The sequence below is a fragment of the Chelonia mydas genome, chromosome 21, assembly GCF_015237465.2.
Source record: "Chelonia mydas isolate rCheMyd1 chromosome 21, rCheMyd1.pri.v2, whole genome shotgun sequence".
Lineage (NCBI taxonomy): Eukaryota > Metazoa > Chordata > Testudines > Cheloniidae > Chelonia > Chelonia mydas.
Window position 1 is genome coordinate 18,555,686 of NC_051261.2, and position 13,666 is coordinate 18,569,351.

Here is a 13,666-nt window from a genome sequence, read left to right on the forward strand (position 1 = left end):
TTGTTGAATAATTGCGACTTTAAGGTCTGTAATTGAGTGTCCAGGGAAGTTGAAGTCTTCTCCAACTGGTTTTTGAATGTTATAATTCTTGACATCTGATTTGTATCCATTTATTCTTTTGCGTAGAGACTGTCCAGTTTGGTCAATGTACATGGCAGAGGGGCATTGTTGGCGCATATCTCTCTCTCTCTCTCTCTCTCTCTCTCTCACACACACACACACACACACACACACACACACACACACACACACACACACACACAATTGTGACAAAGTTCCTCCTCTGCCTTGGTGGGTCCTGCACTTCTTGGCGGATTTGCTCGCCTCAGAGGTTCACGGCAGCCCTCAGGTTGGCCACTTTTGTGGCTCAAATCTGCCATTCACTCAGTTAGCCTCATCACTGGCCAGCATGGGGAAAAGGAAGAAGAACAATCCCCGCAGTCTCTGCTGATCCACCTAGTGGATCGGGGAACAGGCCAGAGACCTTCTGCTTTGGTGGAACCCACAGTCCAGGTCAACTCCTCCAGTATCAAGTAGGGAGTTGGGGGGATGGAGGGAACCCATACCCACCCTCTGCCCCAGGTTCTAGCCCAGGGCCCTGTGGATTGCAGCTGTCTACAGTGGCTCCTGTAGCAGCTGCGTGACAGCTGCAACTCCCTGGACTACTTCCCCATAGCCTCCTCCCAACACCACCTTTATTCTCATCACAGGACCTTCCTCCTGATATCTAATAATGCTTGTACTTCTCAGTCTTCCAGTAGTATGCCTTCTCACTCTCAGCTTTTTGCGCCTCTTACTCCCAGCTACTTGCATGCACACCACAAACTGAAGTGAGCTCCTTTTTAAAACCCAGGTGCGCTGATTAGCCTGCCTATCTTAATTGATTCTAGGAGCTTCTTGATTGGCTGCAGGTGTTCTAATCAGCCTGTCTGCCTTAATTGTTTCCAGAAAGTTCCTGATTGTTCTGGAACTTTCCCCTTCCCCAGGGAAAAGGGACCTGGTTAATCAGGGATCAAGAGCTCTCCCTTCAATCACTCTTCTGTAGCTCTCTGGCCTGGAGGGAGAAGGAGGGAGAGGGTTGCTGCTCCTGCTAGGCCCTGGGCTCTCCCTGCTGCTGCTGCTGCTGCTCCAGCTGCTCCCCTGACTGGGCCAGACACCCCCTCCCTTCTCTGCTACCTGGTTGCTGGCTGGCTGCTGGACCCCCCCACCCTCGGGTGCTGCTACTGCTCCAACTACAGCCCCTTGGGGGGAGGGCCTGCTGGTCCACTCCCCAGAGGTGGGGAGAGAGGAGCCCCAGACGTTGCTGCTGTGGACACCACCATCACCTGAGAGGGGTCCTTTCTGCCTGCCTGGACCACCAGACTGCCTGCTGGAGCTGCTGGTGTGGTTGCTGCTGGAACCGCAAGGAGGAGAAGAAGAGGACCATCTGCTGCTGAGGGAGCGCACAGGGACTCTGTGGACCACTGTGGAGGGGGCTCTCAGAGCCTGAGGGTATGTCTACACTACGAAATTAGGTCGAATTTATAGAAGTCGGTTTTTAGAAATCCTTTTTATATAGTCGATTGTGTGTGTCCCCACACAAAATGCTCTAAATGCATTAAGTGCATTAACTTGGCAGAGTGCTTCCACAGTACCGAGGCTAGCGTCGACTTCTGGAGTGTCGTGTGGGTAGCTATCCCACAGTTCCCGCAGTCTCCGCTGCCCATTGGCATTCTGGGTTGAGATCCGAATGTCTGATGGGGCAAAAAACATTGTCGTGGGTGGTTCTGGGTACATGTCATCAGGCCCTCCTTCCCTCCCTCCCTCTGTGAAAGCAATGGCAGACAATCGTTTCGCGCCTTTTTTCTTGAGTTACCCGTGCAAACGCCATACCACGGCAAGCATGGAGCCCGCTCAGCTCACCGTCACCCTATGTCTCCTGGGCGCTGGCAGACGCGGTATTGCATTGCTACACAGCAGCAGCAATCCATTGCCTTGTGGAAGCAGATGGTACAATAGGACTGGTAGCCATCATCGTCATGTCTGAGGTGCTCCTGGCCGCGTCGGTCAGGAGCGCCTGGGCAGACATGGGTGCAGGGACTAAATTAGGAGTGACTCGACCAGGTCATTCTCTTTAGTCCTGCAGGCAGTCCTATTGTACCATCTTCTGCCGAGCAGCCAAGAGATGTGGATGGCTTGCAGTCCTTCTGCATTGTCTGCTGCCAGCCAAAGATGTAAAAGATAGATGGAGTGGATCAAAACAAGAAATAGACCAGATTTGTTTTGTATTCATTTGCTCCCCCCTCCCTCCCTGAAGTCCTGCCTGAAATACGAGAGGGAGGGATAGCTTAGTCGGTTGAGCATTGGCCTGCTAAACCCAGGGTTGTGAGTTCAATCCTTGAGGGGGCCATTCTGTGTGACGGTTGTTTTTGTTTCTCCTTGATGTAAAGCCACCCCCTTTGTTGATTTTAATTCCCCGTAAGCCAACCCTGTAACCCAAGTCGTCAGTCGCCCCTCCCTCCATCAGAGCAATGGCAGACAATCATTCCACGCCTTTTTTCTGTGCAGACACCACACCACAGCAAGCATGGAGCCCGCTCAGATCACTTTGGCAATTAGGAGCACATTAAACACCACACGCATTATCCAGCAGTGTATGCAGCACCAGAAACCTGGCAAAGCGAAACCGGGTGAGTAGGCGACGTCAGCGTGGTGACAAGAGTGATGAGGACATGGACACAGACTTCTCTCAAAGCACGGGCCCTGGCAATGTGGGCATCATGGTGCTAATGGGGCAGGTTCATGCCGTGGAATGCCGATTCTGGGCCCAGGAAACAAGCACAGACTGGTGGGACCGCATGGTGTTGCAGGTCTGGGACGATTCCCAGTGGCTGTGAAACTTTCGCATGCGTAAGGGCACTTTCATGGAACTTTGTGACTTGCTTTCCCCTGCCCTGAAGCGCATGAATACCAAGATGAGAGCAGCCCTCACAGTTGAGAAGCAAGTGACAATAGCTCTGTGGAAGCTTGCAACGCCAGACAGCTACCGGTCAGTCGGTAATCAGTTTGGAGTGGGCAAATCTACTGTGGGGGCTGCTGTGATGCAAGTAGCCAACACAATCAAAGATCTGCTGATATCAAGGGTAGTGACCCTGGGAAATGTGCAGGTCATAGTGGATGGCTTTGCTGCAATGGGATTCCCTAACTGTGGTGGGACCATAGACGGAACCCATATCCCTATCTTGGCACCGGAGCACCAAGCCGGTGAGTACATAAACCGCAAGGGATACTTTTCAATGGTGCTGCAAATGCTGGTGGATCACAAGGGACGTTTCACCAACATCAACGTGGGATGGTGGGAAAGGTACATGACGCTCGCATCTTCAGGAACTCTGGTCTGTTTCAAAAGCTGCAGGAAGGGACTTTCTTCCCAGACGAGAAAATAACCATGGGGGATGTTGAAATGCCTATAGTTCTCCTTGGGGACCCAGCCTACCCCTTAATGCCATGGCTCATGAAACCGTACACAGGCAGCCTGGACAATAGTCAGGAGCTGTTCAACTATAGGCTGAGCAAGTGCAGAATGGTGGTAGAATGGATGTTTAAAAAACGCGCTGGCGCAGTTTACTGACTCGGTTAGACCTCAGCAAAATCAATATTCCCACTGTTATTACTGCTTGCGGTGCGCTCCACAATATCTGTGAGAGTAAGGGGGAGAGTGTATGGCAGGGTGCGATTCTGGGACTCCATCGTGGTCACCTCTGCTGATGAGCTCTGCATGATCACCAACTTCATCATCATCATCTTTCTTGTCCCCAAAACCTGCTTCTGTGTTGCCTCTATCTCTATTGAAGGAGTCAAACAACACGGCTGGGGTAGCGATGGCTGAACCCCCTAAAATGGCATGCAGCTCATCATAGAAGCGGCATGTTTGGGGCTCTGACCTGGAGTGGCCGTTTGCCTCTCTGGTTTTCTGGTTAGGCTTGCCTCAGCTTCTTAAGTTTCACACGACACTGCTTCGGGTCCCTTTTATGGCCTCTGTCCTTCATGCCCTGGGAGATTTTGACAAAGGTTTTGGCATTTTGAAAACTGGAACGGAGTTCTGATAGCACGGATTCCTCTCCCCATACAGCGATCAGATCCCGTACCTCCCATTCGGTCCATGCTGGAGCTCTTTTGCAATTCTGGGACTCCATCGTGGTCACCTCTGCTGATGCGCTCTGGCCAGCGTGGCAAGCTGCAGGTGACCATGCAAACAGGAAATTGAAATTCAAAAGTTTGCAGGCCTTTTCCTGTCTACCTGGCCAGTGCATCTGAGTTGAGAGTGCTGTCCAGAGCGGTAACAATAGAGCACTCTGGGATAGCTCCCGGAGGCCAATACCGTCTAATTGCGTCCACAGTACCCCAAATTCGACCCGGCAAGGCTGATTTCAGCGCTAATCCCCTTGTCGGGGGTGGAGTAAGGAAATCGGTTTTAAGAGCCCTTTAAGTCGAAAAAAGGGCTTCATTGTGTGGACGGGTGCAGGTTTACATTGATTTAACGCTGCTAAATTCGACCTCAACTCCTAGTGTAGACCAGGGCCGAATAACTTTTGAACTGTGCTCTTGTGATGCGGGGGTCTTGACTGTGTTTGTGGGGACACGGGGTGTGGTGTGGAGCTTCCCCCGATCCATCTGTGTCTCCCCCAACCCCTACCACCCCCACTGCCCCCTCAACCACCCCCACTGGCTGTTTACCATCTACCTCAGCTCCTACCTCTGGACTCAGCTGCTTGCTTAGCTTGCCACGCCCTGTTTCCACCATTTGGGCCTGAAGCAGCAGCCAGCCCAAACAAGGACTCTTTTGTGCAAGCTCACATGGGTGCACGTGCCCCCCCTTGGACTGCCCACCCCACAGCTTTGCCCCTTGCAGCCCTTTGCCCCTTCCCTTTGCCCCAGCCCCCCTTACTAGCTTCAGTTTGTTTGCTTGCCCCGCCTGTTTCCCTCTGCAGCCTTTGTTTGTTTGGCCCCCCCAGCCTCTGACGCTAGCCCCTTGGTTTCCCTGTCCTACCTCCAGCCCGATTAGCCCCTCACTCCGTGCGCCCATACCCCCTCCCATGCGCTTGTGCCACTTCCCATTTTAGGTTGAACCCCCTTTACTGCACCCCCAAATGCTGTTGTATCTCCCCCCTCCCCTAGTGCAGCTAGAGGAGCCGGAATTCCACCCTGTGTCGTGACTGACCCCTAGCCCCTGATTTGCCCCCTCGTCCAGCCCACCCCTTTTGGCGCCCTCCTCCCCTGCCTGCAGCCTAGTGGGGAGGAGTGGTTGACCTGCTTCCCCTTTCCCCTCCTCTCTTTGGTGTTTTTTTTCCCCTTCCCTCCCTGCTCATGATGGCGGGGGATAAGACCGCTCCAGAAGACCCTGCCGCCCCTCCCCCACCTGCCACCCCGTTGCCCCCCCAAACCTCTACCTCCACCTCCGCTGCCACAGCCGAACCACCTTTTATTGCCTCCACTGGGGCACTGGTAGTGGTGGACACCGGGATGACCTCCGCTGCTGCCTCGCCCCTTCCGACTCTGGGGAAGCCCCCCCAGCCGTCGGGAAGGGCCAGGGTAAAAAGAAGGGTAAGGGCCCTGCAAAAAAGACTCAGCCCTCCATGGCAGGGGCTGCCCCCCACTGCCGTGGCCCTGCCACCAGCCACAGTGTCCCTCCCTACTGTCCCTTCCCTCCACCAGCTCTGCGGGTGCCTCTCCCCCAACCCCCAGGGCATACGCCCAGGTGGCGGCAGCCCGCCCGCGTGCCGCTACGTCATCTCTCCCGCCCACTGCCTCTGCTACCGTCTATAGCGGCCGGGGCACTTTCCTGACCTTGACCAGGAAGCACGGCGTCCGTTGCCTCCTGGTGCCTGTTTCGCCCCACATCGAAACCTACGTGCGGGCGTTGGCGAGGGTGGTGGGGCCCACGGCCATTGTGGCGGCCTCCAAAATGTATGGAAAGGTCGTCGTCTTCTTAGCAGCAGAGGCCGCCACCCAGGAGGCGGTGGAGAAGGGCCTGGCGGTGGGGGGCGTGTTCATCCCCGTAGAGCCCCTAGAGGACCTGGGCATCTGTCTGGTCCTGACCTCCGTCCCTCCTTTCCTTCCCAATGCCGCCCTATTACCCGCTCTCTCTACCCTGGGGAAGCCCATTTCCGTTGTCAGCCCTCTCCGATTGGGCTGCAAAGACCCCGCCCTCTGTCACGTCCTCTTGATCCGCTGGCAGATGCAGCTTCAACTGCCACCGGTGGCATGTGACGGAGAGGCGCTCGAGGGGTCATTCCTGGTCCCATACCAGGGGGCCTGTTACTGGGTGCATTATTCAACAGGGGAGGGCTGGTGCTACCTCTGCCGGGCGATGGGGCACGTCCGGAGGGACTGCTCCCTGGCCTGGCAAGGAGGGGCATCCAGGACCCCTGAGCCCCGGCAGGGCGCTGGCCCTGTCATCGCCGGTGCCCCTGGCTGCCCCGTGCCCGAAGCCACCCCTCCTCCTTCCCAGCCCACCACTGCTCCCGGTTGGGCCCAAGGGGCACCTCCCCTACTATGCCCAGATGAGCGGGAGCCCTACTTCTGCCGCATGTAATCTGGCGGGGCCTGTGGAGGAGGGTGCGGCAGGGATACCGCCGGGCATGGGAGAGGACCCGCCCCAAGGGAAATCTTCCCTCCCTTGCATTGCCCTACCATTACCTCCCCGAGTCCCTGAGCCATCGCCCCTGCTCCCCGACCTGACCTCTGCTAGCCAGCCCCCAGATGATGCCATGGAGGGCTGGGCCCTAGTACAGGGGAAGCGGGGCAAGTGGAAGGCTCGAGCTCCGCTCCTTCCATCAGATGCGGAGGCCCCCCAGAAGACCAGGAAGGGGGGCACTGATGCCGAGCCTTCCCCCTTGCCCATGGGTGCGTTCCATCCATCGGTGCCGGCTGGGGAAGACAGGGCAGCACCGGAGGGTCATATCGCCCCTCCACGGGAGTCCCTCCCCTCTGAGGCCCCCGATGGAGTCCCTCCTACCCCATTACCATCTGAAGCCCCTGTGAGCCCCGAGGCGACCGCCACTTTGGGTGCCGGCAGGGAGAACCCCGGGTGGCGGAAGGCGATCTCCCCTCCATTTACGAGGCAAGCGAGGCCCTGGGTCTGACCCCGGTCACCCAGCGGGAGGACGACCCTCTGCCAGGGGGCCTCAACCTAAGCAACCTCACCCCAGTCCCCCTTTCCCCATGCTCCCTCCCCTTGATCGCTGCTTCTGCTCCCGCCCCCGAGGGTCCTTTGGGCTCCTCTATCTGTCCGGCCACAGGTGGCACACTGCTGAAGGCCGCCAAGTCTACTGAGGCGACAGCCGGTGCCACGTGGTGGAACCCGGTCCCATGGGGTATCCCTTGTAGGTGTGGGGCAACCGACCTCCTTCCCGAGCAGGGACCCCACTGCAGACCGTCCACCTTCTGATGCTGTGGCTTCCACACCATCTACAGAGCCAGAGCCCGGCATCACTGGGGGTCCCCTTCCCACCCCTTCCAAGATCCCTGAGCCCGACTGAGAGGGGCTGCCTCCCAGTGGCCCGGCTACTGGGGCCCAGGATCCTGCCTCTGCCCCTCTCCCTGCTCCTACTCCTGACCCCTGCCCTGCCCCTACTTTTGATCCCTGTCCTGCCCCTGATGCCAATCTTGTCTGTATCCCCTCCGCCTCCCGTGATGCTATTGCCGCCCCTGGGGCTGTCACCTCCTCATTCCCAGAGGATAGCCCCCAGGGGGTGGCCTCTGTATTTCTCTGTCCTGACTCAGCCTGGGCTGCTATCTTCCTTCCGCTGCCCCCAATTGAGCTGGAGTTTGAGGCGGGCCGCGTGGTGCCGGCCCATCTAGCGCCATGTCAGGGGTCTGCCCCTTGTCTGCCCATCTCAGGGGCCATGGGGCTGTGTCAGAGACCCCTCCAGAGGATAGCCAGGGGCCAGTGACCCCGGCCCCCCATATGCTGCAAGAAGAGCTGCGGGAGTTCCTTGAAGATGTCCGTGACTCCTGCAGTAAGGTGCAGCTTGCTCTCCAGCAGTGTTCACGGTTGTGCGAAATTATGGGTTTAGAGTATTTTTTTTATCAATTTCTTTTCACAGTTTTGGGAAATTATGGGAGGAGTAGCCCCCATAGGAGGGGTCAGACAATAATTATTTAATGATAGTAGATGCTGCAGTTAAAAAAGTTAAACCTTTAAAAAGTTTTATAACTTTCCCATTTCCATTTTTTTCCATTTTCATTAATATATATTAATATATATTGTCAACATCATATGCCAAAATATACAAAGTAAATATTCTTCACTCGAACTCTAATAAATTCTCAAGCAACATTTTTTCCTACTTTGCCGATATGTAAATTTCAATTATTATTGATGGAAATATTTTTGTGGGGTTGTGTTTGTACTGTGAAATTGACCATTACTGACATTTACCAGTACAGACTGTGATAGACCCAGGCCAGTTAGGTACAGCAGAGCAGTAGAAGGAAGATATACTGGCCACTGGATAAGCAGTTTTCTGTTCCCTGACTGACCAGGCTAGGGTGGGCACATGACTCCAATTAGCCTGCAAAGAGTCAGTTGAAGCCATTAGGCTAATGAGAACACCTGACTCCAATTAACCTGCAAAGAGTCAGGTGAGGCTGTTAAGCTAATGTGAACACCTGATTCTAATTAAGGCCCCTCTGATACTCTAAAAGGGCTCATTCCAGTCAGGCCGAGGGGAACCGGGGAGCGGAAGTGCGGCTGAAGGGCTGGGTAATGAAGACACCCTCAAGCCACTGGAGAGGGAGCCCTAAGGTAAGGGTGAAGAAGGCATTGAGAGACAGAAGCGGGAGAACTGTGGGGAAGTGGCCCAGGGAAATGTAACAACTCTGGCAGTGAAAGGTCAGCTTCCAACAGCTGCTGCCATTAGGGTCCCTGGGCCGGAACCCGAGTAGAGAGCGGGCCCAGGTTCCCCGCAACTTGCTACTACAGAAACACCTCCTGGGAGGGGAAGACAGGCTCCTGTCAGGACAGGAGGCTAAACTGTTCTGGAATAAGCCCATAAGGACAACAGAGATTGTGGAGGTTCTCTCACCAATCTCCTTGCTGGCTTATGATGAAAATGGCTCAGTAGGCTGTGACCCTTGCCTCTAGAGGGAGAAGGGCTACGTAGAGGGTCACAGTGAGCCTCTGAGGCTAGCGTAATCCGCCAGGAAGTGTGGGACCCACAGAGACAAGGTCAGAGCTCTGCCACAAGACTTAATTCTTCCAAGTCTAGTTATAACCACTGAATTTAACATCCTAGCAGTTTTCAGTAATACCAACTAGATTGAATATATGCTCATCAATGAGCAATTCCAGTTCCTCTTGTTTGTTACCCAGGTTCCTAGCATTGGTTTATAGGCAATTAAATAATTTCTTCTCTTCATGCCCCTTGGTTCCTTGATTCATTTTGTTCTCAACATATTGATTTTGTGCTAGATGATTGGTCATATCTCCCCTCTTTTTACCATCCCCTTTTGTTTAATGCCCTCCTGCCTACTTTAGCCAGCCTATGCGCAAAGAGATTGATTTCTCCTCTCCTGAGGTGGAGGCCATCCAAACAATTTGGCCCTTGTGACAGGTTTGGTCACAGAGACCCCCTTGGGACTGTCACCTGATGTGCTGAGACTACCTCTGAACCTGTTTTCCCTGCCACCTTAGGACTTTAGAACCCTGCCTTGTTGAGCCAGACATGCCAGCATGGTGCAAACACAGACACAGGTCTGAACCACGTCCCCAAAGCTGCAGGCTTAACTGAAAACAGCTCAAGAAGTGCTTTTGTCTCTGAACACCCAGCTCCCAATGGGATCCAAATCCCAAATAAATCCATATTACTCTGTATAAAGCAAATACAGGGTAAACTCATAAATTGTCTGTCCTCTATAACACTGATAGAGAGAGATGCACAGCTGTTTGCTCCCCCAGGTATTAATTGCTTACTCTGGGTTAATTAATAAACAAAAGTGATTTTATTAGGTATAACAAGTAGGATTTAAGTGGTTCAAGTAATAACAGACAGAACAAAGTAAGTTACCAAGCAAATTAAAATAAAAACACGCAAGTCTAAGACTAATACATTAAGAAACTGATTACAGATAAATCTCACCCTCAGAGATGTTCCAGTAAGCTTCTTTCACAGACTAGACTCCTTTCTAGTCTGGACCCAATCCTTTCCCCTGGTACAGTCCTTGTTCCAGCTCAGGTGGTAGCTAGGGGATTTCCCATGACTGCAGCCTCCTTTGTTCTGTTTCACCCCTTATATAGCTTTGGCACAAGGCTGGTATCTTTTGTTTCTCGGGGTCCCCACCTCTCCTTCTAAATGGAAAAGTACCAGGTTTAAGATGGATTCCAGTACCAGGTGACATGGTCACATGTCCTGTGAGACCCCCAAGTCTTCTTCATTCTTCCTGGCCTGATTCACAGGAAGGCTTGCAAGTAAACAGAGCCATTTATAATCAATTGTCCTGGCTGTTGGGAGCCATCAAGATGCCAAACCACCATTAGTGGACCACACTTTGCATAATTACAATAGGACCTCACAGTTATATTTCATATTTTTAGTTTCAGATACAAGAATGATACATTTATACAAATAGGATGACCACAGTCAGTAGATTATAAGCTTTGTAATGATACCTTACAAGAGACCTTGTGCATGAAGCATATTTCAATTACATTATATTCACAGACATTAGCGTATTTTCATAAAATCATATGGAGTGCAATGTCACAGCCCCCTCTCCCAAAATAAGGTGACTAATGTTCCACAAACTATAATTCTCCACCCCTCAACTAGCGAGCAGTTCGCTTCCAGAATCTTCTGCTTTCTGTCTTCCTTCACTGGTGGGGCAGGACATACTAGTTCAGCATGCTTCCAAGTTCTCTGAACTCATCTATTATCTGCTCTTGAACTATCCTGCAACATAGTGTCAATAATGACAATATGAACTGTCATCAACTTCAGAAGTTTATCCAATCTCAAGTGACGTCTCGTGTCTTAGCTCCGGAAAATCAGCCTGCCATTCTGTTGTCTGCCTGTGCTTTGTAGAGTGTTCTTTCAATTCTTCTGAGCATTGAATCTGTAGCAATGATTGTCTTTCATGAACAGTTGGAGAACTCTTCTTGGGCAAGCTTGATCTCAGGAACTCCTTGACAAAATGTCCTGAAATTTGCATCACCACACCTACCCTGGGTCTCAATGAGACAAAGCAATTTTCTAGACAATCTGATTATGGACATGGGTTTTACAGCAGTTTGAAAAATTGGCTCTGAAACCGAAAGCGCTACTCAATCTTAACTACAAAGTCACTAGCACACCTTTATAAATAAGTCAGTCTATAAAATACTCCAGAATCTGGAATGTGGAAATGAATTTTTTTTTGCATGCCCTGTTGCAGTACAGATGTTTATATAACCATCTATCACCCAGATGTGCTCTGGGAAAATCTGATGCTATTAAAAGAAATTACACTACAACCTCAGAGTTAAAATCACCAGAGTTACAAACTGACTGGTCAACCACGCACCTCATTTGGAACCGGAAGTACTCAATCAGGCAGCAGCAAAGACAAAACAAACAAACAAAAGCAACTAACCAAAACCAAAAAAAGCAAATATAATACAGTATTGTTTAAACGTAAACTGCTTTTAAAAAAAAAAAGGGGGGAAAGTTTTAAAAAAAAAAAAGAATTGAGAAGGTAAGGAAACTGTTTCTGTGCTTGTTTCACTTAAATTAAGATAGTTAAAAGCAGCATTTTCTGCATAGTAAAGTTTCACAGCTATATTAAGTCAATGTTCAGTTGTAAACTTTTGAAACAAGAATCTAAACATTTTGTTCTGAGTTATGAACATCCTACATTCTGAAGGCATTCATAATTCTGAGGTTCTGCTGTAACTGTTCGCTGTATTCTGAAATTCACCTTTCAGGAAGTCCTTGGGGGGTATTCATCTATGTTATGAGGGTAGTAGTTGGTCTGCAACGCAGATATGTACTAACCGGACTCTGTAATACCACATGTTGTGCAGGCTAGATGCTAAGTATAATCTTTTATTGCAGATTGCCAGTTGCAAGGTCAGCTCATGGTGCAACAGTGTATAGTGAAAAACTGTGGATCTTCGCAGGATATGATGGAAATGCACGGTATGTAACAAAATCGCTCTCCTAATTCTTTTGTGTTGTAATATCTTTCCGATCATTCAATTGTACCTCTGTAGAAATCCTTTCTCGCTGTGGGGGAGCATTGCCAGCAGATCGAGGGAAGTGAATATTCTCCTCTATTCAGCACTGGTGAGGCCACATCTGGAGTATTGCGACCTGTTTTGGGCCCCCCACAACAGAAAGGATGTGGACAAATTGGAGAGAGTCCGGTGGAGGGCAACGAAAATGATTGGAGGTGCGGCACATGACTTATGAGGAGAGGCTGAGGGAACTGGGGTTATTTTGTCTGTGGAAAAGAAGAGTGAGGGGGGATTTGATAGCAGCCTTCAACTACCTGAAAGGGGGTTCCAAAAAGGATGGAGCTCAGCTGTTCTCAGTGGTGGCAGATGACAGAACAAGAAGCAATGGTCTCAAATTGCAGTGGGGGAGGTCTAGATTGGATATTAGGAAAAACTATTTCACTAGGGGGGTGGTGAGGCACTGGAATGGGTTCCCTAGGGAGGTGGTGGAATCTCCATCCTTAGAGGTTTTTAAGACCCGGCTTGAGAAAGCCCTGGCTGGGTTGATTTAGTTGCAGTTGGTTCTGCTTTGAGCAGGGGGTTGGACTAGATGACCTTATCTTCTAATCTTTTATGATAAACAGTAAGGGGAGCTTCCCTCAGTTTGGTCTTTTGTTTCAAATGGAGTAAACATGTTTTTATTCATCAATACCTTGTTCAGATAGATAAATGTTAAAAAAAAACAAAAAAACAAAAAAACAAAACACCTGATATCTGACAGTATGCATGTGATGGGCTGTATATTCCCAGTGTAATGCTTGGGGACAGGTGAAATTCCCCAAAGTGAGGGAAAGGAGCATTCTTTGCTATATATTTTAGCTGCCATGCTAAGAGGCAACAAGAGCGTCTGGTGCTGCTGAAAACTCACTGAACAGAACAAGAATTTTCTGGGGGAGTCCCATGAAAAGATAAAAGGGGGAACAGTATGTTCAGTCTCATGCCTTGGTGGCACTTGTTACTATTGGTAGAGGCTGAACCATAAATGCTGGAACTGCTTGTTTATAAGGCAGAAGAAATGCTGAGAGAGAGCAGAACTAGTAGTTTTTAGAGGTATTTTGTGGTGGGTGGTCCTTCCCTTCTGGTGTCAGTCACATAGCGAAGGAGTATGAAATTTGGTGCTCAGCCCCTCCCTTTTCAGGGACTCTGTCTCCTCACCCTCTGTCTGTGTCTTGGTGAAGATGAAATGTCCAGGGCCATCTTTAGGCCTCAGTCATAGGATTTAGAACTAAGCACAGATTGCAAAGGGCCTTGGGTGCTGGGCTCCCGCTAGTCCTTTGGTGGCGTAGTGGGGCCCCTGCTAGTGACCAGGGTGCCTGAAATGTTTTGGAGCTCTTTTGCTATATCGAGTTCTGGACAGCAGAAAGTAAGAGGAAGTACACCCCTCCTCCCCTGCACACAGGCACACCCTAAGGCATTTCTTCTTTCCTGAGAGAG

General features: G+C 51.2%; 1 protein-coding gene across 16 annotated transcripts in view; it reads left to right on the top strand.

The window, feature by feature from the left end:
* LZTR1 (leucine zipper like transcription regulator 1) overlaps nt 1–13,666 on the top strand; it is a 280,121-nt gene that overhangs the window by 60,726 nt on the left and 205,729 nt on the right. For all 16 annotated transcript variants that reach the window (XR_005223269.2, XM_043533614.1, XM_037884956.2 and 13 more), the window contains one exon: nt 12,072–12,155. Coding sequence is in view for 15 of the 16 variants with exons in the window: in XM_043533614.1 (XP_043389549.1) it covers nt 12,072–12,155 (84 nt within the window). In the remaining variant the exon portion in view is untranslated. The remainder of the gene's footprint in view (nt 1–12,071; nt 12,156–13,666) is intronic.